The 27,605-nt window shown below is 37.6% G+C and overlaps 1 protein-coding gene across 2 annotated transcripts in view; it reads right to left on the reverse strand.

Moving 5' to 3' along the window:
* The window catches only part of UFL1 (UFM1 specific ligase 1), a 31,928-nt gene extending 12,065 nt beyond the window's left edge, over positions 1–19,863 (reverse strand). For both annotated transcript variants that reach the window (XM_080664846.1, XM_080664847.1), the window contains exons 1-11: positions 19,665–19,863; positions 18,357–18,502; positions 17,034–17,062; positions 16,249–16,346; positions 15,598–15,712; positions 14,680–14,810; positions 14,297–14,355; positions 11,549–11,695; positions 9,555–9,730; positions 8,202–8,381; positions 487–604 (exon numbers count right to left, since the gene is read on the reverse strand). In XM_080664846.1, coding sequence (XP_080520972.1) covers positions 487–604; positions 8,202–8,381; positions 9,555–9,730; positions 11,549–11,695; positions 14,297–14,355; positions 14,680–14,810; positions 15,598–15,712; positions 16,249–16,346; positions 17,034–17,062; positions 18,357–18,502; positions 19,665–19,741 — 1,276 coding nt within the window. In that variant the 5' untranslated portion in view covers positions 19,742–19,863. The remainder of the gene's footprint in view (positions 1–486; positions 605–8,201; positions 8,382–9,554; positions 9,731–11,548; positions 11,696–14,296; positions 14,356–14,679; positions 14,811–15,597; positions 15,713–16,248; positions 16,347–17,033; positions 17,063–18,356; positions 18,503–19,664) is intronic.
* Positions 19,864–27,605: the final 7,742 nt, after the last annotated feature.

Genomic DNA, 27,605 nt, shown 5'->3' on the forward strand with positions numbered 1-27,605 from the left:
CATCACAATGATAAAAGTGATAGGGGGAAAAATGGCAAGATAATAGGACTGAGAGTGACTGTGTCCACTATTCTGGGTGATTAGGGAAGCCTCTAAATGACAGAAAGGAACCTATTACTTAAAATTCAGGAGAGAACATTCCAGATAGAAAGAATAACTAGTGCAAAGGCCTTGAGGTAAACACGAATTTGCCAACACAGAATAAAAAGAAAGGCTACTGGGCTGGAACATAAAAGATGAGGAGAGAACAGGAGATGGGCCAAGCATAAAATAACTCAGCTCTCACAAATAAAACACAGAATAAATCATCACCAATATTTCCATTTTTATAATCAATATTTAATTCATTAGCAAAAGACTTGGTTAGTATTAGCAATCAAAGGTGAATTGAACAAATAAAAGGCATTTCAATGTGCCTAGCAAATGCAGAGTTCACCGCAACAAATAAAAAACTCATCTTTGAATCTTCTGTTAATAATTTATTACCTGTTGCTTTCCTTCTTCGTTCATCTTTTTTATCCTTTTTACTTGTATTACTTTCTAAAATGGAGACTTGTTTCAGATCTTCTTCAGTGATTAAATGAACTGGATTATTTTTCATTTCCTAAAATAAAACATGCTTTTTTTGGTAGGCTAAAATACACAGTATAGCATTACAAAAAGCACAAAATAAAAGTTGTTTATATACTCATATTATAATTATTCTTGTTTGGTTTCATTTCTATGGACTACAGAGATCTGTCTGACAGTTGCCACTAAGACTGTTTCTCTTTGTCAAAAATCAGTCTCTTTCTTTGCTATTCTTGGATTTTTGTATCTGTTACCAGCTAATGAGAAATCGTATCTGGTCTCTGAACAACTGATCACACAGCATCAAATACAATCTTCTTCAGCTGTTATTGACTCTTACTCCCTTTCTTTCTGAGACTCTCAAGTCCAATCCCATACTTGGAGACCTAGGAATACTAGAAAGATTTAAAAAATCTCCCCCTAATCCCCTCCACTATAATGAATGAGCATATATAAATGAATTCCACACTTAGCATATAAACTCCTCCTGGACTCATTCTTGATTTCTGCTTTTAAAATTTTTATGTTAAGAACAATGAACTATTCCAATGAACTGATTCTTTATTATGGAGAAGGATTGTAAATCTGTAGTGACAAAAGTCCATTTTCATGTTAAAAATATTTCCCTTTTGGTTTTCCAAAGAAAAATGTCTAGATGCTGACAGTTCAAATGATAGAATCACCATTTTTTTTCTGAATTTGTGTTTAGAGGCAGGAACACAAGAAAAACAGTGATGACACATTAAGTTCTTATTTTAGCAAAAGTTCACAAATAAAAATAATAATATAGGCATTTAGTAGCTAGTAGCTAACATGTAACAAACATTTTATATAGCATCCTTCCTTTATTTATATTTATCCTTTTTTTTTTTTTAAATTCTCACCCAAGGATATGTTTTTATTGATTTGAGAGAGAGAGAGAGAGAAACATCAATGTGAGAGAAACACTGATCAGTTGCCTCCTGTACATGCCCTAACCGGGGACTGAACTCCTAATCTAAGTATGCACCCTGACTGGGAATTGAATCCACAACCTTCTGATGCATGGGATACTCCAACTGATTTAGCCACCCAGCCATTTATCCTTTTGAGAGTAGGTATCACCATCCTTTCTTTGAAGATAAGAAAACTGGAGATCTATTGTTCCAAAGTCAAAGAGAGAGTAAATAAGTTGAGAACAGAACTCAGGTTTACTGAGTTATTTTTACTCCTCTCTAATGCTTAGCAGGCCAAATGTAGAAAATTATCTCATATTTTTAGATTATTAAGGAGTTTAAAAGGAATATAGATAAATACAAATTATTTAAATATTTAATAAGCTCTCATAAATTTATTAACAGTCTAAGATAAATGGACTTGTTCTACCTATTTGTGAGTAGGTTTTATAGGTAGATGGTGCTGCTAACTAGAAACATGAAATGAATATCCTTAAAACAGCCTTGGCATGACCTCTACTTCTAAACACTTTAACAGCAATTGCTCTGAGGACCTAATCAATTTTGATAGTAACAAACACTTTCTTTCCTCAGTTAACTTACCCAGTTTGTACACCCAAATAGGTAAAATTAATGAGGCTCTAGCAGATTTAGTAAATATACTGTGTAGTAATAGATAAAAACCACTATATATTTATGGATTCTAATGTTGGACCAATACCTGCCGGGAGCCATAAAAGCAGTTTGGTCTTACTTCCTGGTCAGCCCTACTTCCTGATTGAGCAAGGACAAAGAGCAAGGACAAAGAAAGCCCGCGCGCCCAAGGGCCAGAAGAACCCCCCATATCAGAATAACCGATCAGCTAGGACAGATACCCAGTCCCCAACCAATCATCCCATGGCAACTCCTTATCCTACCCCTCCCCTCTTGAGTGCTTATATACCGCAACACTCGAATAAAAAAACGAGGCTTGATCAGGAACCTTGTCTTGCCTCCATTCTTCGCGTTCCTTGTTTCATTCTCTTAGGTGGTTCCTGCGTGCCCTCGTTGCTGCCCCGCGGGCCGGGGCATCTGGCGCCCAACGTGGGGCACCCTGGGGACCCCCGACGAGAACGTCTACCGGAGAAGCCCTGGCCAGGCACCCCCCCAGAGTCGCCGCGAGGATCCGCGAGTGAAGACTCAGCATTAGATCGCCACGGTCCCGTGAGACAGATCGGAGGAAGGTAGGTAGACGATTTTTCAAACAAGATTTCAGAACATTTCACCCCTTTTTGCTCGACTGCTATTATTGGCTCTCTTGGTCGATTCTTTCCTGCCCACTAATAAGCACTCACTTGCCGATTTGGGGAAGAGTGAAGGGTACCCATCTCCGGCTGTGAGAACTCTGATTCACTTGAATTAGTACCGTCGCCCGGCTTTCTTGTCGCGAATTCTCTCCAATTAGATCTACTCTTAAAACCTTGAGCTTGCTTTAAACAAAAGGTCGTTCACCTCACAGACTCAAAAAAGGGAATTCCTACTCCCTGAAAAGGGCAAAAGGGGTCTTCCCGTCTGTGTGGATCCGTGTAGGCGGATTATACCTACCAACTGTTTCACGCAAGCAAGGGAGTAAAGGGTAGAGTCGAAAAGAGAGTAATTCCGCCTGAATCCCTGGGTTGACGGGAAAATTCAGGCTGACCTGGAACGGGGATTATACGTCCCAGAGGCTTACGTGGGGGAAGGAGTCACTCGGAGAGCCATCCAGTCGACCAATAATGGGGAATTGAGTGCCCATGAAATGTTCCTTGACGGTGTCAAGATATCCCTCAGAGCGCGAGGAATAAGGGTTAAAAGAAAAGACCTTAGGCAGTTCTTTGAGTTTGTTCATGATACCTGCCCTTGGTTCCCCCTAGAAGGAACTATTAATCAAAAACGCTGGGAACGGGTAGGAGATGCCCTACAGGATTTTTATCGGGCCCTTGGCCCTGAGAAGATTCCCGTTACTGCCTTTTCTTATTGGAACTTAATTCATGACATTCTAAAAATCCATTCTCAAGACCCTGATGTTAAAGAGGTCATCAAAACAGGAGAGGAGATTCTTAAGGAAAACTCCCGTCCCCCCTCAACATGCCCTTCAGTCGTTATAGATCTCCCAGGAGAACCCCCAGAGACCCCTAAAGACCTAAAACCTTTAAATATTAAAAAAGAACCAGAAAAACCACAAGAAAAAATCCCCAATATCTACCCCTCGCTTACCTTTAAAAGAGATCATTCAGATCACCTAACCCCCGAAGAACAAGAAACCTTAGATGAGGAGGGGGCTCGCTATCATGATGACCCTTGGCACCTAACTGCCCCGGCGCTTCATAGACCGCCACCCAAAATCCCAATTCCCTAGTTCATCCTTCTCCTCTTCCAGATTTTAACTCCCGTCCATCTGACCCCATCAGACAAGCTAAAATAACCCTTGCTCGAGAAGTTTCTTCTTTAAAGGAAATTTTACAGCAGAAACGAGAGCATGCCCAATTTATTAAAGAAATTCAAGCCCTCGAGGCTGAGCTTTCCACCCTAAGTACTACCCAACAGAATACTCCTCCCTCAACAAAATCACCCCCCAACAGACGAAAAACTAAAACTAAAGCCCCGCCCCAGGCCCTATAGGCTAAAATACAATGCTAATGAACCTTGTTAAAAAAGTTAACTTTTAAGGCCTACGAGAAAATAAATTTGTCTCTGTTATAGAATTTATCCAAAGTGAATGCTTAAAAATAATTATAATTGACTCTAGAATCTCAAAGAAATTGTTGAAATATAGATAACTAATGTGTTAATTATAAAGAGCTAAGTAGCCCAGGTAACTGGCTACGCCCTTTGTTAATGGAGGAAGGGGTAGACGCCCTTCCCCCAGAAGACAGGTAATCTAGTTTCCTGCCAGGAACCATCTTTGAAAAATGTAATTTACATTAGAATAAACCAAACGGAGTTTTACAGAGCTACTGGCAAATAAAAAGTAAAGTTTAAATTTGCCTCATAAAAAACCTAGAGGACAGAATTGAATCTATTAATTGATTATGTCTTGTATTTTTCTTAAAAATGTAAAGTGTTATTAATCTAGGAAATGCTAAATTAAATTGGGAGAAATTATATAGTTGTGGTAATTAAATGTCTAAAGTATAAGAACTTATTTTTGAGAAAATAAAATGTTGTGTTTTCTCTAATAATTAGGAATTCAAAATAAGTTGCTTATTATTGGTCTAATTAAAAAAGAGGATTAATTCAAATTTTTCTATGCAAAAACTAGTTTAAAATCTAATTGATATCTTAAGATAATTATAAAAAGCATTATAATCTTTAAATAAGGTTTTGTCCTCTAAGAAGGGCAAAATGAAGTAACTAAATATTTCTTATAATCCAACAGCAGAATTTAAAATGACAAAAAGCCCTTAGCCACCTGCATTCTTAATTAAGCTAAGAGGCGGGGCAACATTTGCTGCTTGTGAATCAGACATAAACATTTACTAAATTTGCTTTGCTTTTTAAATGAAGATACCTACTTTAATTACTTAAATAAATTAGCTTTTTAAATTATAATCAAGGTTTTCAGCTAAATGAAAAGCCAATATTTTTATAAACAATTCTAATAAAGACCAGAAACAGCTAGTGAGATTTTTGTTTGTCTGCAATATAAATTTGACTGTCTTTTAAAAGAACAGATTAGACAGCCGCCATGATGGCCACATGGCTTGCTGGTCTCCTTGGAAGCCATAGGGGCCAACCCTTTCCTTTGGAATAAGCCATGTCTTTGTAAGCAATTTGATTAAGTATTCTAAGAAAGTTACTGAAGGCTTCCCATGATCCCTCTGTATATGCAAATTAGCTAATGGGGATACTCTTAAAAAATAAAATTCCAGCTTAATAAAAAAGGAGAAATTTGAGAGGCACAGAAAATGTAACTAGACCTTGTCTATACAAAAAGAAATTGACCAGTTTGAAATTGAATTGTCATGGCTTAGAGCAAAGAATATCCTTACATGATATTATTCTACAATGTCATTATAATTTTTGATATTTTACAAACAGCATATTGTACAATTAATCCAAACAAACTTAAAAATCTAAAATTTTTTTAATGTTCATGAAAGGATTCAATTCCTTCCACTGTGTGAAAGGCCCCTTGGGAAGGTACTTGAGCATTCTATATTGGCCCTTTTTGTCAAAAGGAACCCTCTTCTCACAATTCAATTGCCCACAGCTGTTGCTTGAGTTTTCAGTTCATTCTGAGGTTGAAACCTCATGTTGGATGGTACCATAGATCTGTCTCTCGCACAATGGTGTGAGCTGGGCCCTCCCTGGAGAAGAAACCTGGGTTCCCCAAGATATATGATCAATGCCGGGGCCCCCCACCAGTGGGGGGATCCCAAGGCAGGTGCTGGGCATGGAGGCCATAGGGGCATAGGCTACCAAGGAGACAGAACTGAACCTTACATCACCCTGCTTGGCCCCGGAGGATGGCTGGTTAGTCAATGACGGGTAAGACTCCTCAAGGGAGGGGCAACCTAAGACAGGCACAGTCGCAGGGGGCCATCAGGAGAGAACTTGGGGGTCAACAGAGGTGTGGCACAGATCCTCACCCCCCACATTACAGGGGCTTGAACACTCGCCCCTTCTGAGGGAGGTCTCCTGCCCCATGGCTGCTTCGTGCTTCCCATGCCCAGCTCAGATTGGGACCCAGGCAACAAACAGATTTGGCCCAGCTAAGACTGAGACCCAGGCAACAGAGAAGTGGTTGATGGCAGCTGCCCTATACCTAAATCTAGCCTAAATCCAGGAGTGCTCAGGGCTTTCTCAAGGATGCATATAATCCTTTCCATTAACTAAAATTGTTGTTAAAGTATTAAATTTGACAGTAAAATAGTCAAGTTTTCAGATTAATTTAAATTGGCTAAATGAAATAAGGGAATATTCAAGAAAATCTAATTGTACAAAAGGCTGTTCCTAAAGTATTAACCAAAATTTCTATTTGTAGTTCATTTCATGGTAAAATTGCTTAACATGCAATGAACCTAAAGCAGTCATATTTTTGTGCAAAAAATTAAAATTTAAAGTTATCAAGACTGCATTATATATTTTCCAAAAGCCTCCTAATAATTAAATCAAAAAAGGAGGGATAGTGGAGTAATATTATGTAAGGAAAAATACCTTGTAAGTAAATTACATCTAGAAAAATTTTTACTTTGAAAATTAATTTTCATTTGTTATGCTAACAGCAAGACACCCATGAAATACACACATGGTGTCAAAATAAGCCAAAGGAAAATTAGTTGGGCAAAAATAAAAAGGATTCCAAGTCAAATTTATAGAAAAGACACCTTTATTAACTTTTGGTCAAGAATATGTTTGTATATTTTCAGAAAAAAAAACAAACTCCAGGACCATGTGGATTCCTGCAACAGAGAGGAATTAGCAGGAAATAATTCAGCCATGAAGACAAGAGGAGACAGTCGTTACCTGTGGGCTTGGAAAACCCACGGGAGGAGCCGGGTCACTACTCCCTCGCTCGGTTAAAGCCCACTCCCGCTTAAAAACAGAAAGGGAGGAGATGCCGGGAGCCATAAAAGCAGTTTGGTCTTACTTCCTGGTCAGCCCTACTTCCTGATTGAGCAAGGACAAAGAGCAAGGACAAAGAAAGCCCTCGCGCCCAAGGGCCAGAAGAACCCCCCATATCAGAATAACCGATCAGCTAGGACAGATACCCAGTCCCCAACCAATCATCCCATGGCAACTCCTTATCCTACCCCTCCCCTCTTGAGTGCTTATATACCGCAACACTCGAATAAAAAAACGAGGCTTGATCAGGAACCTTGTCTTGCCTCCATTCTTCGCGTTCCTTGTTTGTTTCATTCTCTTAGGTGGTTCCTGCGTGCCCTCGTTGCTGCCCCGCGGGCCGGGGCAAATACCCTCATATAACTTAATTGTGAAGTGTATAATTTCATTTATATGATTTTAATTCATAAAATCAGCCCCTTAAGTTCTAATTTCTATGTGCTGATGGGAATAAAGAAGAAAAACAAATCCAGGAGAGAAAATAAAAAGAAATGATGCAATAAGAGGAAATACTATCTAATAAAGAGGGAATATGCTAATTGACCCTCGTGCTGTCACAAAGATGGTGGTGCCCTCAGCCAATAAGGAGGGAATATGCTAATTGACTGCCCCATCCTCAAAGATGGTGGTGCCCACAGCCACAAGATGGCAGCACCCAGTCCCCTCAGCCCCACCAGGGTGCCTGCCTCCGGAGTCCCCCAGTCCCCTCAGCCCCTGCAGCCACCCAGGGCCAGCCCGAGGCGCAGGCAGGCCTTGAATGGCGGCTGCCCAGCCACCCAGGGCAGCCCGAGGCTCAGGTAACCAGGGCTGGCCAAGGCTTGCGCTGCTGGCAGTGGCAGCAGCAGAGGTGTGATGGGGGCGTAGCCTTCCCAATTGCCTGGTTGCCTCCCCCCTCACCCCCGAGGGTTCCCGGACTGTGAGAGGGGGCAGGCCGGGCTGAGGGACCACCCCCCCCACTCCAGTGAATGAATTTTCATGCACCGGGCTTCTAGTAATGTATAAAACAGTGTTCCTTTTTGGGTATACAACTTACTCCACTTTTTAAAAAGATAACTAGATGATTCTAATGTGAAATACTATTAAGACTACTAGGTGAAAGAAAACCTGGCATACCTTTTCAGCTTTTTGGTGCATCAGTTCACTGAAGAGTTCTGTACAGTCATTTATAAATTTTTCACTGACTGCAACAGTGTCACTAAAAACTACAGCTGAAGGCTGTTTGCTGAATCTTCTCATCACTTGTTGAAGCAACATTGCAGCATCTTCAACTGATAAAGAACTGGGTAGCAGAGGCTGGAATTACAAACAAAATGAACAATGTATAAATGTAATATAATACAGATAAACCATTTGTTTTATATATGCTCTCCCTAGATCTCATTAAGTGCAATGGCTTTTGGAACCATCTATATGGTGATAACCTCCCAAATTACATTTCTGCTTTCATCAGCCCTCTGAATTCTGGAACTGTATATCCTACCGCTTCCCTAACCTTCCCATTCCTATGCCTAAAAGGCATCGCAAATTTCACATGTCCAAACAACACTGACTTGCAGTACCGGTTCCCAAACTCCCAGCTCCATCTACTCCTCCCCACTGCTTCCCCAAATTAATGAATGGCACCATTCTCCACTCAGTTGATCAGGTCCTAAACCTACAAGTCACACTCAGTTCCTCTCATAAACCTACAAACAATCCTCTATCAAGTCTTGATAACTTTACCTCCAAAATATATTTCTTTTTAGCTCTTTTTAGTATCTGAAAATATCATTTTCATTAACTATTTACCTCCAATGAAAGTACCCCTCCCTGAGAGCAGGAAAGTTACCTGAATACCACATTCCCAGCAAGTAAAATGGTGCCTGGCACAGAGAAGGCACTTAATAAAATTTGTTCAATAAACAAATACTTATATCTAGAATCTCTGGGAGCTCATGTATTCCTAAAACAAGGAATTTTCTGCTGTATAAAGGATTGGCCTTGTGTTTCATTCTTTACACCCACACTCACCTTCTTGGCATAATAAAGGCAAGTCAATACTGAAAATTTAAGTAAAAGACTATCAGTGCTAAAGCAGCTTGTGTTAACATATTAGCAGAGATCAACAGATAAGGGATAAACAAAAGCAACATGATTCCTGATGCCAGTGAAGTTGTAAATGCTCAGATAAGAGTGTGAGAAGTCTTATAAGTTTCTGTATGGCAGGAATTATATGAGGATTATATTGTTTGTTTGAGATTTACAGAATTCTGGATGTTGACTATCCATATAAAAAAGTTACCTTACTTCAAAAGCTAGAACATCTTTAAGCATAAAATAATTAAGATTCTTTTTATTGAAACAATGACTATTATAATTTGGCTCTAAAGCCAAGACCTTTATGTATCCTAATTTTTAAAATGGCCATATAGTAGTGAAATATCAGTGTCATTGGTTTAAAGAAAAATTAAGAAGAAAAAAACATACTGCAATATCAACCCAAGTTCCAGAGCTGATGGCTTCCTCTACCGATGCTTCCACCTGATCCACAAGTCCTTGACCAACACAAGCTGCTTTCAAAAATAAGAGTTGTGTAGTCTTGTATCTTTTCCTTATGTAGCTCACAGCATCTGGGATTCCCAGTCTGGACAAAGCATCGAATTCTAGAAATACATCCCAAAGTTGGAACAGAACCGTCAATCTTCACACTTTTCAGAAATTTTAGAAAAACTTCTACCAAACCCTATTCTTTGTGAATGCACTGTATTCTTATACCTTTTTTTGTAAAGAATAAAGCTCAAATATGTACCACAGCCTATTCCCTGCTTAAGTCACGTTCCCAAATTTTTACTACTAAACATATTTGTAGAAAAATGAGTACAAGTACTTCCCCAATTCCAGCTGCTTTACTCCCTCTTCAACTGAGGGGGTCAAAGGGAAACATGAGAACTATAGAGAAATTAAAGTAGAAAGGGTAGATAAAGGAAAATGTAATGATTTAAGTAAAGAACTAACACTGGAATTTCTTTTGCTTATTATAGTTAAATAAAGGAGTGGAATATGTTTTTTCAAATGTTTCATTAGACAAATTAGGACAGAGTAATTCTCCAGTCTAATTTAAACTAGTATGAGAGTTATCATATAAAACAAAAGTAAAAAATGAAGACTTAAACCATTAAGGTTAGTGAAAGTATCTACCATCCTTTCTCCAACCCCAAGTAATGATGTTTAAGAAAACTAATTATAAGAAAGTTCTAATCCAAATCCATGGTTGAAGAAACCGGGAAGTATATTACTTAAAGTCAAGAAAACATAAGCTAAACCCTATTTCTAGAATGCATTTAAAGTGTTTGAAAACTAATGACTTACATACAAGTTTATTACTGAGAAAGAAACTGATCTCTTATGTGGTTTGACTTGGGTTATAAAATTAAAGTAAGTGATATATATATATATATATATATATATATATATTTGTTGTTGTTAATTGCTTTAATGACTAAATTCAATCAATCTACTTTATCAAAATGACATAACCTCAGAAACCAAATTTAGAATAATGTCTATGTTTCCGAAGTATTAAAAAAACTAATAAAAATGAACATTATAAAGTTAATAGTCAATGAAAATATTTCTAATATTATCAGGTATTATAACCTGAAAAACTGGGCAACTTCATACAAAATAATAAATATAATTCCTTTTTATGTATTAAAAAATATTTGAAGCTATAATAATATATCACTGGAAGGTTGGTAATAAGAAGTGCCAGCTTTTGGTCTTTCTACAATAGTTCAATACTATGGAATTAAACTCAGTTTCTAAGACCACAAAAACCTGCAGTGTGGCTACTTTCACACTCAGAGAACCATTATAATTTGCTGCTCAACAGTAAAGTATGTGTGTACTCCCAGAGCTAATACAAAAGTTCTAAGAATGTGGATTATGGAGAGCACCTGGGTAGGTTCATTGGGCATTTCTTAATTATTGTCAGCTGAATCCAGTGATGGCGGTAGAGCCTCATCCGGGAGACACATTTTGCCAAAAGGCAAGGGTGTTGTCAGCTCTACCTTCAGTCCAGGTGCCGGGAAGGGGTTTTATTATGTAAATCCAGCCAAATACCAGGAATGAATAGACTCTGGCCGCCCAGAAGTGAGGATTTACAAAGAAGCCCAAGAACATTGCATAATCTCCTTGTCTTGACCTTTGATAAAACTTCCTAGTATTTTGGGGTATAAAATAAACACGCTGTATTGGCTCTGGGTCCCTGTCTCTACATCAGAGGACAGTGGTCCCACCGGGTCCCAGCTTTCCCTACTGTATCTGTGTCTGTCTCTTTCTTTCAGTTTCTCAATCCCCCGTCACCCCTACTCAGAAACCGGATCGCCTTCTAAGCGTGCTGGACGCAGAAAAGGGATCCCCCTCTACAGTGGATAGTATTAGAAAGAAGTTTCAGTTTCAAAGAAAAAAAAAAAAGTTACCTAGATAGCCATTCTGCCTGAAAAAGGAATCCACCCAAGTACTCTGTGTTCTGGAATAAATGTCAGGTAGAAACACTGCCTTATCTTGTCTCCCACCAACCACAGTGCCTCGCAAGCGTCCACTATTAACAAGTTCTTCAAGGACAGCTTAAAAGAAAACAAAACAAATAGAAATAAATGAGAGCAGGTATAAACCTCAATAAAACCCCAAAACTTTTCTATTTAACAATTTAGTTATTCTTACCCTTTAAAAACGCAATTTAAAGTTTAAATTGACTAAATGAAGACATGCTTCAAACAAAATTTTCCTGACATTTATGAGACTACTCAGGTCATAAATTCAGAAAATTTTGCAACTAGGTAAAGATGCACAACTTGTAAAAACTAGTTAATAACACTAAGTTTTTAGTTTGAGTAATTTTTGGGGGGAAAAAACATGCCATTATTTAATCTCATGATTTGCTTAAAAGGAGATGACTAAATACTTTGAGAATAGATGTTACCAAATTCAATTTTCTCATATTTAGATAAGTCAAGATACCTAGATCGTATTAGAAACAACAGTGTAAAAATTAAGCCATAAACATTTTTATAAATGCCCTGGCCAGTGTGGCTCAGTTGGTTGAGGTGTTGTCCTCTCCCTTAAGGGGTTGCTGGTTGGATTCCCAGGTGGGTGTATCAGCTCCCTGGTGTGGAGTGTGCAGGAGACAGCCAATTTGTGTTTCACTATCACATCGATGTTTCTCTCCCTCTCTCTCCCTTCCTCTCTCTTAAAAAAAAATTATAAGTTATTATATTTTCACTGTTTAAATTGAAGCAACACATTTTAACCCTATCTATAAAGAGAAGTATAATGCCATGGTTAAAAGGATGGATCCAGATGCAGACAGCTTAAGTCCAAATCTCAATTCTGACACCCACTAGCTGACAAAAACTGGGCAAGTCATTTTACTGTTTTCATTTTCTCATGTGTGAAATGGGGATAATAATAATACCATTTCATAGGGTGGTTGTATTCACATAAAATGCTTGGATCCATAATTAGTCCTATCTAATAAAGAGGAGATATGCTAATTGACCATCACACCCTCACAAAGATGGAGGTGCCCACAGCCAATAAGGAGGGAATATGCTACTTGACTACCATGCCCTCAAAGATGGCGGTGCCCACAGCCACAAGATGATGGCATCCAGTCCCCTCAGCCCTGCTGGGGTGGCAGGTGCGCAGCATGGCTGGGCCTGCCCCCAGGCGGGTCTGGCCGCTCCATGCGCCTGCCTCCGGAGTCCCCCATTCCTCTCAGCCCCCCAGATGCCCAGGGCCGGCCCAAGGCCCAGGCAAGCCTTGGATGTTAGCTGCCCAGCCGCCCAGGGCAGGCCCGAGGCGCAGGTAACCAAGGCTGGCTGAGCCTTGCACTTCCGGCAGTGGCAGCAGCAGAGGTGTGATGGGGGTGTCGCCTTCCTCTGATCACTGGGTCACCTCCCGCCTCTGAGGGCTCCCGGACTGTGAGGGGGGCAGGCCGGGCTGAGGGACCCCCCTCCAGTGCATGAATTTTCATGCACTGGGCCTCTAGTATATTATAAGCACTCAATAAATGTTAACTGTATATAATTACCCCTACCCCCACCACCACAATCATCAACATCAAAAGACTGATGCCAGTCTGAGAAGTGGGTAGTGCTGTAACTAACACCAAATTTATAGTTTTTACTTAAATAATAACATTTAACTAGACTAAATATCAAAATTCACTAAAAAAAAGCAGATATGAAGGAATTATTTCTAAGTGAATCAGCAAGCACATTCAAAAGATGCCTTGCACAAAGAAGGTTTATGAAAATTAGCCTTTAACAGAAATAAACATCAGTTTACATATGAATTCAGAATTTTAAACTGAATAAACTAGAATTCATCAGAAAAGTCTAGACTTCTCAATAGACTGCAGCACACAATTTTAAATGCTAAATTCAGACCAAAGTTATCTAACTGCCAAGAATTACTTCAAGAACTGTATATTATAATGAAATCCCACCAATCCCCATTTATGTAGATTCCAAAGTATGTCATTTTAACTTTAAATAAATATTTAAAAATTTAAATTTAACTCCATATTCTGAAAAATATAGGGAATAAAAATTAATTTTTGGTACTATACTTGATTTTCCATTCTTCAGTTTAATTCTTATATTTGCACAGATATCTGACTCAAAAGATCAAGCCATTGCTTTTTAAAATTATTCCAGCAGAGCTTTAAAAAAACTCTCAAACCCTCAAAAAGCTTCATAAACACACACAAAATAGATAATGAACCACGATGATTTTGGAGATATTTCTAGTCTTTTTGAATGCTTAGAATGTATTTTTTACCACTATAAAATCTTTGTAAAATTTTTTAGACAAACACTATTTACTTCTATATTAGAAAATGTAGCAAAAATCTGTAAGAAACAAAGTAAAAATTATTCTTAATACTACAATTCAAAATCTCTATATGTATATGTATACCAGAGTATACACACACACACACAGATTTTTTTTCATCCCACTCTCCTGGTGGTAGCCAACAATAAATGTTTCGTGGATGTAACAGACACATACATGAAAATTGGTATAAAGAAATTTTTCAACCAGATATAGTATTTTAGTTATATAAGTTTTAAGATTAAAAGAGGTAAAATTATAATTAGTAAGTTTTATATTAACAGTCTATTTAGCAGCTAATTAAGTGACAAAATTTAAACAAAACTTACAGTAAAGAAGCTGCTCCTGAAATCCATATTTTGATATCAAAGAATTCACTGCTGTAGGCCTTTAGGGAAAGATAGCAAACAAAAAAACGTCTTACTTGATATACATATTTATAAATTAAAAATAACTAGATAGTTTATGAAAAATATCAATTAATTTAAAATAAATAAATGAGGGCAAAAACTGCATCAAGTTATACACCCTTAATAAGAATTATACTACTGAAATACCAGGGGAATGGATCTGCCTCCCCAATCCAGGATCAATTTACTTTCCCACCAAAATTCTTACCTCAGATTTAGTGATACTTAACTATCTGCCCTGCCTGTATTGTGTTTGATGCAAACCATGATTAAAGAAATATTCAGACTTTATACATGCTTACCGGGTAATAGCACTGAACAGTCCACGGATGCGTGCTTTATGTCGAGCTACAAAAGCTTCAGTAAATATTACTCCTCTGTTATCAAGATCAATGTGTCCATTAATAATTCTACCTAGTCGCTGAGTTAGTGCCTGAGGATAAAAATGCAAATTTTTATAAATTTGAGAGAAAAAAATCACACATACACATTTTTATAGTCTTACTAAAGTCATGCTGCATGCTGATGTTGTATTAATCATATAATTGAGAAATTCCAACAAGCATAAATAGACATCTAAGTCCAAGTCAAGATTTAGGCTCTAGGAAATATCATAATTTCATGGCAGAGCCAAGAATTGAATGAGTCAAATAGCTGATATGTTGAAAGGCTTAGTTATCTGCTAATAAGGGCTGTTTCTAACGTAACATAAAAATAATTAACCACTTTTTCTAGATATAGGCAATGTGAAACATACAGACAGCTAAGACAAATACATGAGTCTTAGAAAAGACCCTCTCTGCAGCTTCTAACACTAACAGAGAGAGAGAAATATTATTACAAAAATTTACAAGCTAGGCAAACACAAGACCTGAAAAGTTATCTTCTTTCACGCAAGTATTAACAACTTATCTGCGCCCAGAAATCTCCACTGGCAGGAACCCCGATTTCTTAGTAACCTCCAGAGAGTATTTTTCCACAACTAACATATGACTGGAGTCTGGAAATAAGTCTGGATATATTTCACATCCCAAGATAAGTTAAATCTACTCAAGTCAGCCTAGCTGATACTTTTATGGTATAGAAAAATGCTTTTCAATCAACTTCTTAATGAGCTTTCATAATACTGTTTGTTATATTCAGAAAAATTAGAACTGAAAAACATTAAGATTCTTTGTTTATTTTTCTAAAGACACATTTTACTATTAAGAAAAAAATACCTGTGTGAGAAAGTTTCCAGGAAGATCATAGGTTTTACACAGTTCTGATATGGTTATCTGACCACTTTCTTGCAATTTATCATTTACCTCTTCTGCTAACCGATCCAAATAGTTTCTAAACAATAAAAACAAACAAGCAAAAAAAACAAACAATTAGGAATAATGAAATGGTTTTCCTCTATCTTTTATGTTTAATTTCTGTTGCAATAATGTATGCACCAAATTAATAGAGTATGTTTAGGTAAACACTATTCATTACTCACATTTGGAAATACTTTTTTTTTTCCTTATCAATGTAGCTAAATATAAGGTTAATCAAATGATAAATGCTGGGATTTCTTTAAACAATGGAAATTCTGCAGTCATTTTTCATTAATATTTTTGGAACAAATTTGCTTTACATACAGTAAGATTGTTAACATTATGTTTTGTGTTGCTTTAATAGAAAAAAAATTAAGGTTTATTTTATTTCTAAGTACTGCACACTATTAAGCACTTACTTTTTAAGTACAATGATCCTTACAGTGAAAATTAGCATTCTAAGAGTTCTAAACAAAATACTGAATTAGCCACAATTGTTCTAAATTTAAATATTAACACTATTAAAAACACACACACACACAACAGAGTGCTCTTAAATATTGTACTTACTCATCTATCAGCTGACCCAACACTAGCTGAACATGCTTTTCTGATTTAACAATGTCACTAATTCTATTTTCAATATGAGTCAGGTCCACATTAATTACCTGGAAAATATAAATTCTATTAGTGATAAGATCATATTGTTTCTTAAGTTCAAAATTATATATTTAGAACTACCTTTTTAAAAACGTAGTCTTAGCTAGATGTAAATTAATTTGAAATATTGTAAAAGTCTTAGTCAAATAAAAAAGCAGAGGCTTATGGCTTATTTATTTTCATTTCTGAACAATTACACTTATACTTGCTAGGAAAGTCTTTGTTAAGAAGTAACATTTTCATATAATAGGCACCATTTCACACAAGATTCACCAGCTTTTTGCATACATTATATCTTGGTGGTGACATGTGCACTTACATTTTCTAAAAATATCTTCTACTTTTTTATATATGTCTCTTACTTCCGCATACTAAAAACAAGTGAACATGAAACTGGTGAGTTTTTCTCCCCAAATTACATAAATCCTATAATTATATATAAATGACAATTTTGAGTTTATTTGGTAAAAATAAAGAATAAGTAAGTCAACTGAGAAAGAACTTATTAAATTGATTAAATATATCTGGACTTATTAAACTGATTCCATGTATTAGTGAGAAATATAATTACTTCTTCACAAACATTATACAAAATCTGATACCTGTAACTAGTAAATACTTTAGACATTGAAAAAATTCACAGTATCAAAAAATGGACAAATCATAGGAAAAAATGTTATGAATTAAAAATTTACCTGTTGCAGATCAACAATGTTTACCCGACCTTTGAAAAAAAACACATTCATTTATTTTTAATTATGTATAAGTACACACTAGCCAGAAACTGTAAATTCTAACAGATTTACATTTTGGACAGTTGAAGTCCTCCTTCTACAAAAGACATTTGGCTGCAATAATAATAAACCATTAGCTGTGTAAGTCTTCAGGCTTATAATTTATTTTCAATGTGTCATTTGTCACATGAGGCCAATTACAAACATCAACTGATACACAAGTTGACCAGAACTATGGAGGCTATTTATCTCCCTTCACAATTATCTACTGTGACCAAAGAGATATTGACAACTAAATTCAGATCAACTTTTTTCAATTATTTAAAATTGGTAGACTACCACCCATTAGAAAAAGAAAATCTGTTAAGTATCTATAATAATAAAAGGGTAATATGCTAATTAGACCAGACATCTTCCGGATATCATTCCAGACATCCTTCCTGACCAAGCTGGGGCCGGAGGAAAGTCAGCCTGACTCCCGGGGTTCCTGCAGGTGGCTGGAGGAGGGAAGCAGCCTGGGTCCCGGGTGCCTGTGAGAGGAGGGAAGCCAGTGCTGGCAGCCTGGTGAAGGAAGGCCTACTCTTGCACAAATTTTCGTGCATCGGCCTCTAGTTCTAAATAATAGCTAATACTTTATGAGTACTATGCAGGAAAATAAAGAAAACAAACAAGGAGAGTATATCTTATAATATCTAATGAATAGTTGTTTTTAGCTTTTTTTCTATTTTAATCAGCATTCAAATTAGCTCTGTAGTTTGTTCAAATTTTTAAAAGACAAAGGAAAACAAAAACTTTGTGTGTGCTTGTAAAAGCATTTCCTACAATACAATATGTGTAGCATCATATTGAATTGTTTCCTAATTTGCAACTACTTAAAGGTAAGTTTTAATAAAGGCATGGTAGCACAGCTTTGGTTTTCAAATCTCTATAATCCTTTAAAATCTGTTTCCCCTTCATAATTACCACTCTACTAGGCAGCTAAGTACCCTCCCCTGAGTCATGCAATAAATTCAGGAACTGTGAAAAGAAACAACTGATTAAGTCACATACAGACATATAACTCAAAATAGTTATTTTGTAAAATGACAATATCTGACTTATTTAAATTATATGATCATGTTTACCTGAATCAGTTAAAATATTAAGGATGTTACCATATTGACTATTGAGATGGGTGTCTAAAGACCTTGGAATAATTTATTATTCATGGTTTTAAGGTGTGTTTTTTTTCTCTTCTAAAAAACCAGAAGGAAAAAAAAAACACAACACTAAAGAATTACTTACCACCTCGGATATGTAGCTCATCTCTCATTTCTTTACTAATTTGGGCTGGAGTAACATATTCCTTCCCATCAAGTGTATGAACTACTTCTAGCTGTTTCTGAGCAATCAATTTAGTCACAATCTCAATGCAGTTCCGCTCTGACAACCTGAGGGAAACAAGAAGTTTTTAAAATTCATTTGTTACAGTTGGTGGGCAATAAAATTAAAATAATGTATGAAGAGGGGCTTTTTAAAAGTTAAAAAAAAAACACACAAAAACAACTAACATTTGGGTAAAGAATCATTAGGCTCTATATTATAATATCTTTACCTTTTATTAGTATAACAATACTAATTCAATGAGTTAAAAAAACAACACTTGGGAGTAAGCAGGTTCACATAAACTTAAATCATGTACTTAATTGGTACAAATCACTCTATTATGGATTTCAAGTTTGCTCCCTCCCAGGCCAGCTTCTAATGTTGAAATCTGAATTGGAAGGTGAGTACACATAATTTAGGTAGGAAAAAACCCTGGCACTTCGTACAATTAATTGGTCTGCAGGCAGATCTGGCCTAGGGAAACCCCAGCTGCAACCCTTTGTTACCCAAGCACTGAGGCACAGTAGGTGCACTCATTTGCTTTGTGCTACAAAACACAGCATCAAGGGATTAAGGTCTTCAGCCCCAGAAGGAACAAAAACATCAATGGCAAGAAACAGACCACGGATAAACAAGGATTCTATTAGCATTATATGTGTTCTGTTAAATAAGCAGAGTTAGGGAGCTCTAGACATATCCCCCCAAATTAGTGGCTTGGTAGGAAATGTCAGTATCCAGGAGTTCCTAAAAATGACAGATGGGAACATGGGTCTGGCCTAGCACGTCCGGCCTGGTGGACAGAAAAGCAAAATGTTTTTTAAGAGTCAACACAGTATTTGCAAAGTACTGTACAAGGAAGGGGGTTACCCTCGCCTCTCACGCTCATTCTAGGTGGGGAACTGCACAAAAGGCAATGATGCCACAGTGACCGGATGGCGGGGAAGGATGAAAGGGACACGAAGAAAGGTCCCAGTCAGCAGCCAGGCCATCGTGGGGGCGGGGCGCGCTAGCACTAGGCTGGGGTATGTATAGGGGAATCCGGAGCACAGGTTTTGGGTTTTCGGGCCAAGAACTACACTCGGAACCACAATCCCGGCTCGAGGAGTGGGGGTGAGACAGGGATGGCGACAGAGACTGGGAAAGTCTGGGGACCAGTGGCCTCGGATCTTGGGGGTGGCCGCCCAGGGGCTATTTTGGACGCCCCAAAGGAGAGGGAGGGTCGGGCACCTCTGCGTGGCTTCGGCGAACTGCGCCCGCTGGAAGTCGGCCGCCAACCGCCTGATCTCTTCCCAGGCATCCGCCATCACGGCCCTACTAGTCGAGCCGCCAAGAAACAGCAGACACGTCAGCCCACGGGCGGCGGGAGCCAGTCAGAACGGGCCGCGCGCAGGGACAACAGACTCCACCGCCCAAGCAATTACCGAACGCGCGCACCAGCGAGGGCGGGACTGACCAGGAGCCGCGGCCCCGCCCACGCCGCGCGGGAGGTGTCCGCCGGGGGAACCGGGCCAGGAGTTCTGCGCAGCGCAGAAACGGGATGGAGGCGGGGCCAACGTAGTCAGTTAGGTGTTACTTTAGTCTGCGTTTGCATTATCCCTAATATTCCCGCGCAATGATAATCAAATTAACCACTTTTCTTTTTTCTTCTGCCCGGCTCCCGTATTAGCATCCCCTCTATAGGGAGTGATGTTTGATTTTCACATGGGCTCAGAGAAGATATATGTTTTTAGGAGACACTACTGAAGGTAATTTGTTTGCACAAGGATGAAAAATTTGGATACCATAAAGGCTGGGAATTACTTTCATGCATTCTAGACCTTTCCTATTTCTCCTGTAGAGTTGATTAGTCCCATCAAATGATGAAGAAAGATAAACATAAGGTAATAAGTGTAAATGGCTCTAGCTGGTTTGGCTCAGTGGATAGAGCCTCCGCTTGCTCCCTGAAGGGACCCAGGTTCGATTAGGGTCAAGGGCACATGTCCAGGTTGTGGGCTCATCCCCAGTAGGGGGCGTGCAGGAGGCAGCTGATAAATGATTCTCACTCATCACTGATATTTCTATCTCTCTCTACCTCTTCCTTCCTCTCTGATATAAATAAAAATGTATTAAACATTTCTAAGAATTAAAAAAAAAAGTGTATATGGCTATGGATGAAATGGAGGAAGCAAGGGGCATGTTTTATGTGCTTTCCTTTACACCGAAATCAATAAATAGATACTTACTTTGCAATACCTTTCTCATTCTCTTTTACTTTTAGACCTGACCCTTCACTGAAAAAAAATCCTTTTAACCCCATGCCCTATAGAGTTCGTGAAGAGGGTTATTTCAGGTCCTTTTCCATCTAAATATCTTATTCTGGATGACTGTAATCCAATACCACAAATGCACTTTCCAAGGAAAGTTCACAGCTTTATTTAAAATGCAAAGAACATAGTCATAAAACCTGTAACTAAGGACTGCCACCAAACAGCCACACTGTCAGGCAGTGTGATTGCCAACTAGGAGGGGGAGCACCAGAAATCAAGTCAAAGAGGTAATTTGGTTGAAGGCAGGTGGTGTGGTTCCAAAGGGTATCCTTAGGTATATTTTAAATTCAAAGGTTAATATTCTAACATCTATAATATGGATTGATGGTTTCACTGATATAAGTTGTGTAATCCTGTAAAGTTCCTCCAAGATAAATCTTTCTTTTAATAAAATTTGAAGCATTTTTCTCTTGTTTACCCGGAAAATTAAACAGTAAAATTTGAATAACTTTTTTTCAACTCAACTGGGAATATAAAACTAAACGACTATAAAATGGGTATTGTCCAACAAGTCAGTACAGTAGTCCTCCTTATCTGCAGTTTTGCTTTCTGGGGTTTCAGTTACAGAGGTCATCTGCAGACCAAAAATATTAAATGGGAAATTCCAGAAATAAACAATTTATAAGTTTTAAATTGCAGGTTGTTATGAGGAAGTAGCGTGATGAAATCTTGCATTTTCCCGCCATCTCGAGATGGAGCTTGCATCACTTAATAGCCTTCAGGTCACCTGATGGACGGTTGGGCTATCACAGTGCTTGTGTTCAGGTTACTTTACTTAAAATGGCCCCAAAGCACAAGAGTAGTTGTGCTGCAGTTCAGATATGTCAAAGAGAAGCCATAAATTCTTCAAGTGAAAAGGTGGAACTTTCTCAACTTGACGTGGAAAATAAATTTATGCTGAGGTTGCTAAGATCTAAGGTAAGAAAGAATCCTTTATCCGTGAAATTGTAAAAAAGGGAAAATAAATTCAGTTTTGCTGTTTCACCTCAACCTGCAAAAAGTATAGCCACAGTGCATGGTAAGTACTTAGTTAAAATGGAAAAGGCATTATATTTGTGGGTGGAAAACATGAACAGAAAATGTGTCCTGATTGATGGCAATGTGTTGGACCAGAAAGCACTGAGCATATACAGAAGACTTCGGCAAGGGATTTTCTGAAACGAGTGACACCAAACCATTTACTGCAAGTAAGGGATGGTTACACAGATTCAGGAATAGGTTTGGACTAAAAAATATAGAAATTACTGAAGAACTGCATCTGCGAATGAAGAAGCTGCCACATTTCCAGGAGAGTTGAAGCTGATCAAGGAGAAAAGATACCATTCAAAGCAAGTCTTCAGTTACAAGGAAACCAGGCTCTTCTGGAAGAAGATGCCCAATAGAACCTACATTCATAGGTGCAAAGGAGGCACCAGGGCCTAAAACATGGAAGGACAGATGAATTCTGGCACTATGTGGCAATGCTGTAGGGCACATAATAAAGCCAAGTGTAGTGCACAGAATGAGGAGACCATGTGCTCTCAAAAATAAAAACAAAATTACTTGCCTGTGCTCTGGCAACATAGTAAGAAAACATGGATGACAGCCATCTTATTTATGGACTGGTTCCACCAACACACCACAAGAAGAAAGGTGAGTACAGTCTATAAGATACTTTTAGAAAGAGATCACATTCATAACTTTTATTACAGTATGTTATTATTGGTCTATTTTATCATTTGTTATTGTTATTAATCTCTTACTGTGCATTGTTTATAAATTAAACTTTGTCATAGGTATGCATGTATAGGAAAAAACATAGTATAGGTAAGGTCAGGTACTATCCATGGTTTCAAGCATCAACTGGGAATATTGGAACATATACACCCCAGATAAGTGGGGGAACTCTTTACTATTTGCAATTGTATTTACTATTTGTCACTGTAGAGAAATTACAAATCAGAGACCATGTAAATTATATTGCTCATATTATCTTATTGTGGTAAGAGATTTAACAGTACTTTAATCCCACCATCAAAAAATGGCAGTAAATCCTATACATAGAAAACATCAATTCCTTAAATTCACTATTATTCATGGGTGGAAGAAGAGAAAAAAAAAGAACACTAAAGAAGATGATGAAATTTAAAAAATAGAAATAAGGGATGCAAGAAGGTATAGAGGATGGAATAGTTAACAATACTTCAACAGAGTCAAAGAGAATGAAAATAAATGTAAGCCCATTGGCTATTAGAGCAAAGATGTTGTGATTTTAAGAAGTGATTTCTCCTCTATCTTTGCAAAGGAAGTCAGATTGTAAGACTACCTTCTGAATAAGTAAGAATAATGATAGATGGTACAAAGAGAGACCTGATAAGGTATTAAATAAAAGGAAGGTAGTCAGTGAAAAGGGAGATTATGATAATGTTGAAGAGGTAGGCAGCAAATCACACAGAACATCAACTCAGGAAAACCTCTTCAGATCATTCATGCTAATATCCATCCGCAGCAATAATTTTTCTGCAAGGTCCTGGTAGACTATACTTTTTGCTTGAACACTTAAAATGATGAAGTGTTCCCTTCCTTGCAAGGTAGATTAATTTGTTTTTGGACAGATCTGTTAGAAATTTCTTCTTTATACTAAAGCAAGATCTGGTTCCCTGTGGCTTTCATATTCTTTCCTTGGGTGATCCACAGAATGACTCTAATATATCTTTCTCATGACAACTCTCCAGATATTCAAAGCATATCTCTCCTATTTTCCTTTTCCACATTAAACATCTCAGATCCTTCAATTGTATCTTCTGACAAGTTCACGGACCTCTAAAGAGCCTGGCTATCCTCTCTCATTGAACTCTAGTTTGCCAAGGTCAGCCTTAGAAAATATTAAATGCCCAGAAGGAATTTAATATTTTACACATAGCCTGACTAGAGCAGATGACAGTGAGATTAATTTCCCTAGGCATTATACTTCTGTTAATTGGACTCTTGGCTTAAATTGAGCTGGTAATGAACTGTATCTGACTGGTATTTATCTAAATTGCTATCAAACCAGGTTTAGTCTATTCTGTACCTGAACAAATTCATTTTATTTGATAAATTTCACCTTGTTAGTTTGACCCATTTATTCATTATTCTTTCAGCAAATAGTGTTTGAGGTCTACTATATGCCAGCCTTTGTGATATGCCCTGAGGATACCAAGAAGAACAAACTGTCCTAACCAGTTGAGATTATTCAAAAAATTAAATGCGTCATTCAACAATGTTATTTCTGCCATTACCTGTCATCTATCAGTTTGAAAAATATGGTTAAGACTTTATTGCTCTAACCAGTTTGGCTCAGTGGGTAGAGGGGCTGCCCATGGACTGAAGGGTCCCAGGTTTGATTCCAGTCAAAAGCATGTACCTTGGTTGCATGCTCCATCCCAGGCCCTGGCAGAGTTTTTGCAGGAGGTAACCAATCAATGTGTCTCTCTCTCATCAATGTTTCTCTCTCTCTCTCCATCCCTTCCTCCCTTCCATTCTCTCTAAAAATCAATGGAAAAATATTCTCAGGTGAGGATTAACAAAAGTAAATTTTTTCAAGACTTACTCTTAAGGAACTCATGCTATTTCCTAATAATCACCATCTTGTTTATTTAAATCCTACAGGTCCATCTATTTATTATCTATTTTGTAATGTTCCTGTTTTGATATTATTTGTAAGTTTTGTTGGGAGTTGAGGAAGCAAATTTCTACTCATTTGTGACCTTCCACATTCATCAGTAAAGTAATAACTGGCATTGCTTCTGATTCACATCACTTTATCTTTGGTACATAATCTCTGTAGTCTGACCTATGGAGTTAATGCATACAAATGTAAACTATAAAATTATGTATATGTTTATGCCCCCAATTTATTTCTCACTGGTGTTCTTTGTGATTATATTGTCAGAAATTCATTATAGAGCCTCATCGTTGGGAAAATTGTGCTACAAATATATATATTTGTTTCTAAAGCAATAAGTATTCTTGTTTCCAAGGGAACAAATTCTACGCTAGTCTTTTCAGGTTTTGCCCCCCTCCCCCAATTTCTTCACAATGCTATATTTAGAGCCAGATTCATTAGCTCCAGGCTTCACTTGCTTCCCTGTGTATACTTCTTCACAGTACAATCCCCAGGCAAAATGACAAAAAGGCAAATCCGCAAAGGAATAAGTTAGTGTTCTTGTCGGTGCTTGGGCCTTGTTCTCAAAGAAGCTGAAAATTCTTCTATTTTATCAACAGAATGTTATTTAAAAGAATATATTGCCAGCTTGTATCACCTGCTAAGGCAGTGGTGTGTAGAGTTAATACTCATAGGAACATATTCTAAAGAAATATATAGTTATCTGTGCTTCCCTCCAAGCAAGGAAAAAGTCAGACTGGCTCAAATCTCTTGTGTCTTTCTTTTTCATCTTCTTTTGTTTTCTTTTTGTATCTTTCGCCTACCTTCACCCATTTGCCCACCCACACGCCCTCACCTCTGGTCACCACCAGCCTGTTCTCTGTAAGTATGAGGTTTTTGTTTTCCATGTGTTAATTATTAATTACACCAACGAGATGATACAGTGTAAAGAAAGGAAGAACTTGTAGCAGGTGCCACTCTCTAGCAGCAACGGTCACAACATCTGGAAGTTATAAAGAGCCACAGCTGGCACCTCTAAAATCCACCTTCTGAAATTTCATTCTGAGGAGATTGTTTCTGAATGTAAGTTCTGATCAAAGTTGTAAAAGTGCCAAACTCAAGGGTAGTTGGCATCTATCCTAATAGAAAGGTAAAAAAAATAAAAATCTGTTATATAGATGCACAGGGTGTGTTATTGCAAACCTTTAAGGCAATTCTTGTGTTCTTTTAAATTAATTTGTTTCTTTGAATCTTAAAATCTATGCTTATATTTTAAGTGGATTGAGTTTGTTTATGAGGGTGATATTAATTGGTTTTATGCAGTCATAGTAACTATATTTCTGTGTAATTTTTACTTGGGCTAAAAATTGTCTCACTCTACATCTGTTTGACCATAGCAATTCCAATTGATTTCACACGGTAGGTAAATACACAGCACATAAGTTAACACTCTTTTTTCTAGCACCCACAGTCTATCCAGAGTAATCAATTATGGTATTTGTCTTGCTAAGCCTGGAAATGCCTCAGAATCCTTTTCAAACGATGTTTCAGCTAACCACTAATAATATATCAGAGTTGGCATTTCTAGAAAATATATTTGTCATTCCAGAGAAAGGCCATACCACTAAGAAATAAGTCGTATGTAAAAAGGTCTCTGGGCCTGGCCACAGTGGCTCAGTGGTTGAGCATAGTTCCATTCCTGGTCAGGGCACATGGCCAGGTTGCAGGCTCGATCCCCAGTGGGGGGTGTGCAGGAAGCAGCTGATCAATAATTCTTTCTCATCATTGATGTTTTTCTCTCTCTCTACCTCTCCCTTCTTCTCCAAAATCAATAAAAATATATTAAAAATAAAAAGTATCTCTGGGTAGTGGCATCAAAAATATAAGGTTCACAAAGGAGTATGTCAGAAACCTTTTTTTTTTTAATATATTTTATTGATATTTTACAGAGAGGAAAGGAGAGGGATAGAGAGTTAGAAACATCGATGAGAGAGAAACATCGATCAGCTGCCTCCTGCACACCTCCTACTGGGGATGTGCCTGCAACCAAGGTACATGCCCTTGACCGGAATCGAACCTGGGACCTTTCAGTCCACAGGCTGACGCTCTATCCACTGAGCCAAACCGGTTTCGGCAGAAACCTTTTTGAATAGGGAATTGTACCAGGAGAATCAGGTAAATATTTTAATTTCTCAGGAATTGAGAGAAGATAATTCTGGTTTAAATTTGGAGTAAATGTAGGGTGGAAGTGAAAATAAAAAACACTTTGGGGTGTATCTGTAGACCCATCTATTGTCTATTGTGTAGCCCTCACTTAGATTCCTCTTGTTTCAAGATGTTGCCCTTTTGTGACATCATAGGTGTTCCATGGAAGTAGTGGTCCAAAGGAATAGTGAAAGAGGAAACTTGTTTTGTTTTCCTACAACATCGAGGAAGGAGCTCCTTCTTTTAACTTGGTGGTCCTCACGTCTTGGTCTCAGGAAACTTGGTGGCCTTAAACATTTTGAGGATCTCCCAAAGAGCTTTTGTGTATAGGTTATATCTATCAATACCATGTTAAAAATTAAAAGGAATAAATTAAAATAACTATTGAAAATGACTATAGTAAAAGCCTGTTAACATAAATAACGTATTTTTTGTTAAATTAATCTAGAACAAAAAAATTTTAATGAGAAGACTGGCATTGTTTCAGGTTTTTGCAAATCTTTTTAAGAATAGGTTTGTCGAAAGGAAACAGAGAACTTTCCTTGATATGAATATTTTATTCAGCAAGAAAGAAACTATTCATGAACAGGGAGACTTCAAAACTAAAAGTGGTAGAAGCTGGGCTTTCAGTAGTTAAGGCTTAGCTTATAAAGCATGCTTCTATTGTGATTGTTACAGCAGTGGCACTGTATAAACTGAATTGTTTGTAAATACCTGTACTTGATTGGCAAGGAAGCTATAAGGTCATGCTAATATGAAGAAAGCTTAAGTTTTGTTTAAGGACAGAGCATTTCATGGAAATCAGGACAATTTTAAAATGTAATTATGTGTCTCTAAGTGTTTGGTTTAGGGGCACAGTCAAACTGTGCGTTTCATCTTGATTTTTTTTCCACAGGCTTAATAGAATAGAGTTACCTTCTTGCTGCAACTTATTATGACATCACACATAATGTAGTCTCTGGAAAACTTCACTATATACTCAGGAGAAAATAAGTGTGAAAAAGGCAAATAATGTCTTAGTACTATTTTAAA

This window comes from Plecotus auritus (genome assembly GCF_963455305.1).
Source record: "Plecotus auritus genome assembly, chromosome: 4".
Classification (NCBI taxonomy): domain Eukaryota; kingdom Metazoa; phylum Chordata; class Mammalia; order Chiroptera; family Vespertilionidae; genus Plecotus; species Plecotus auritus.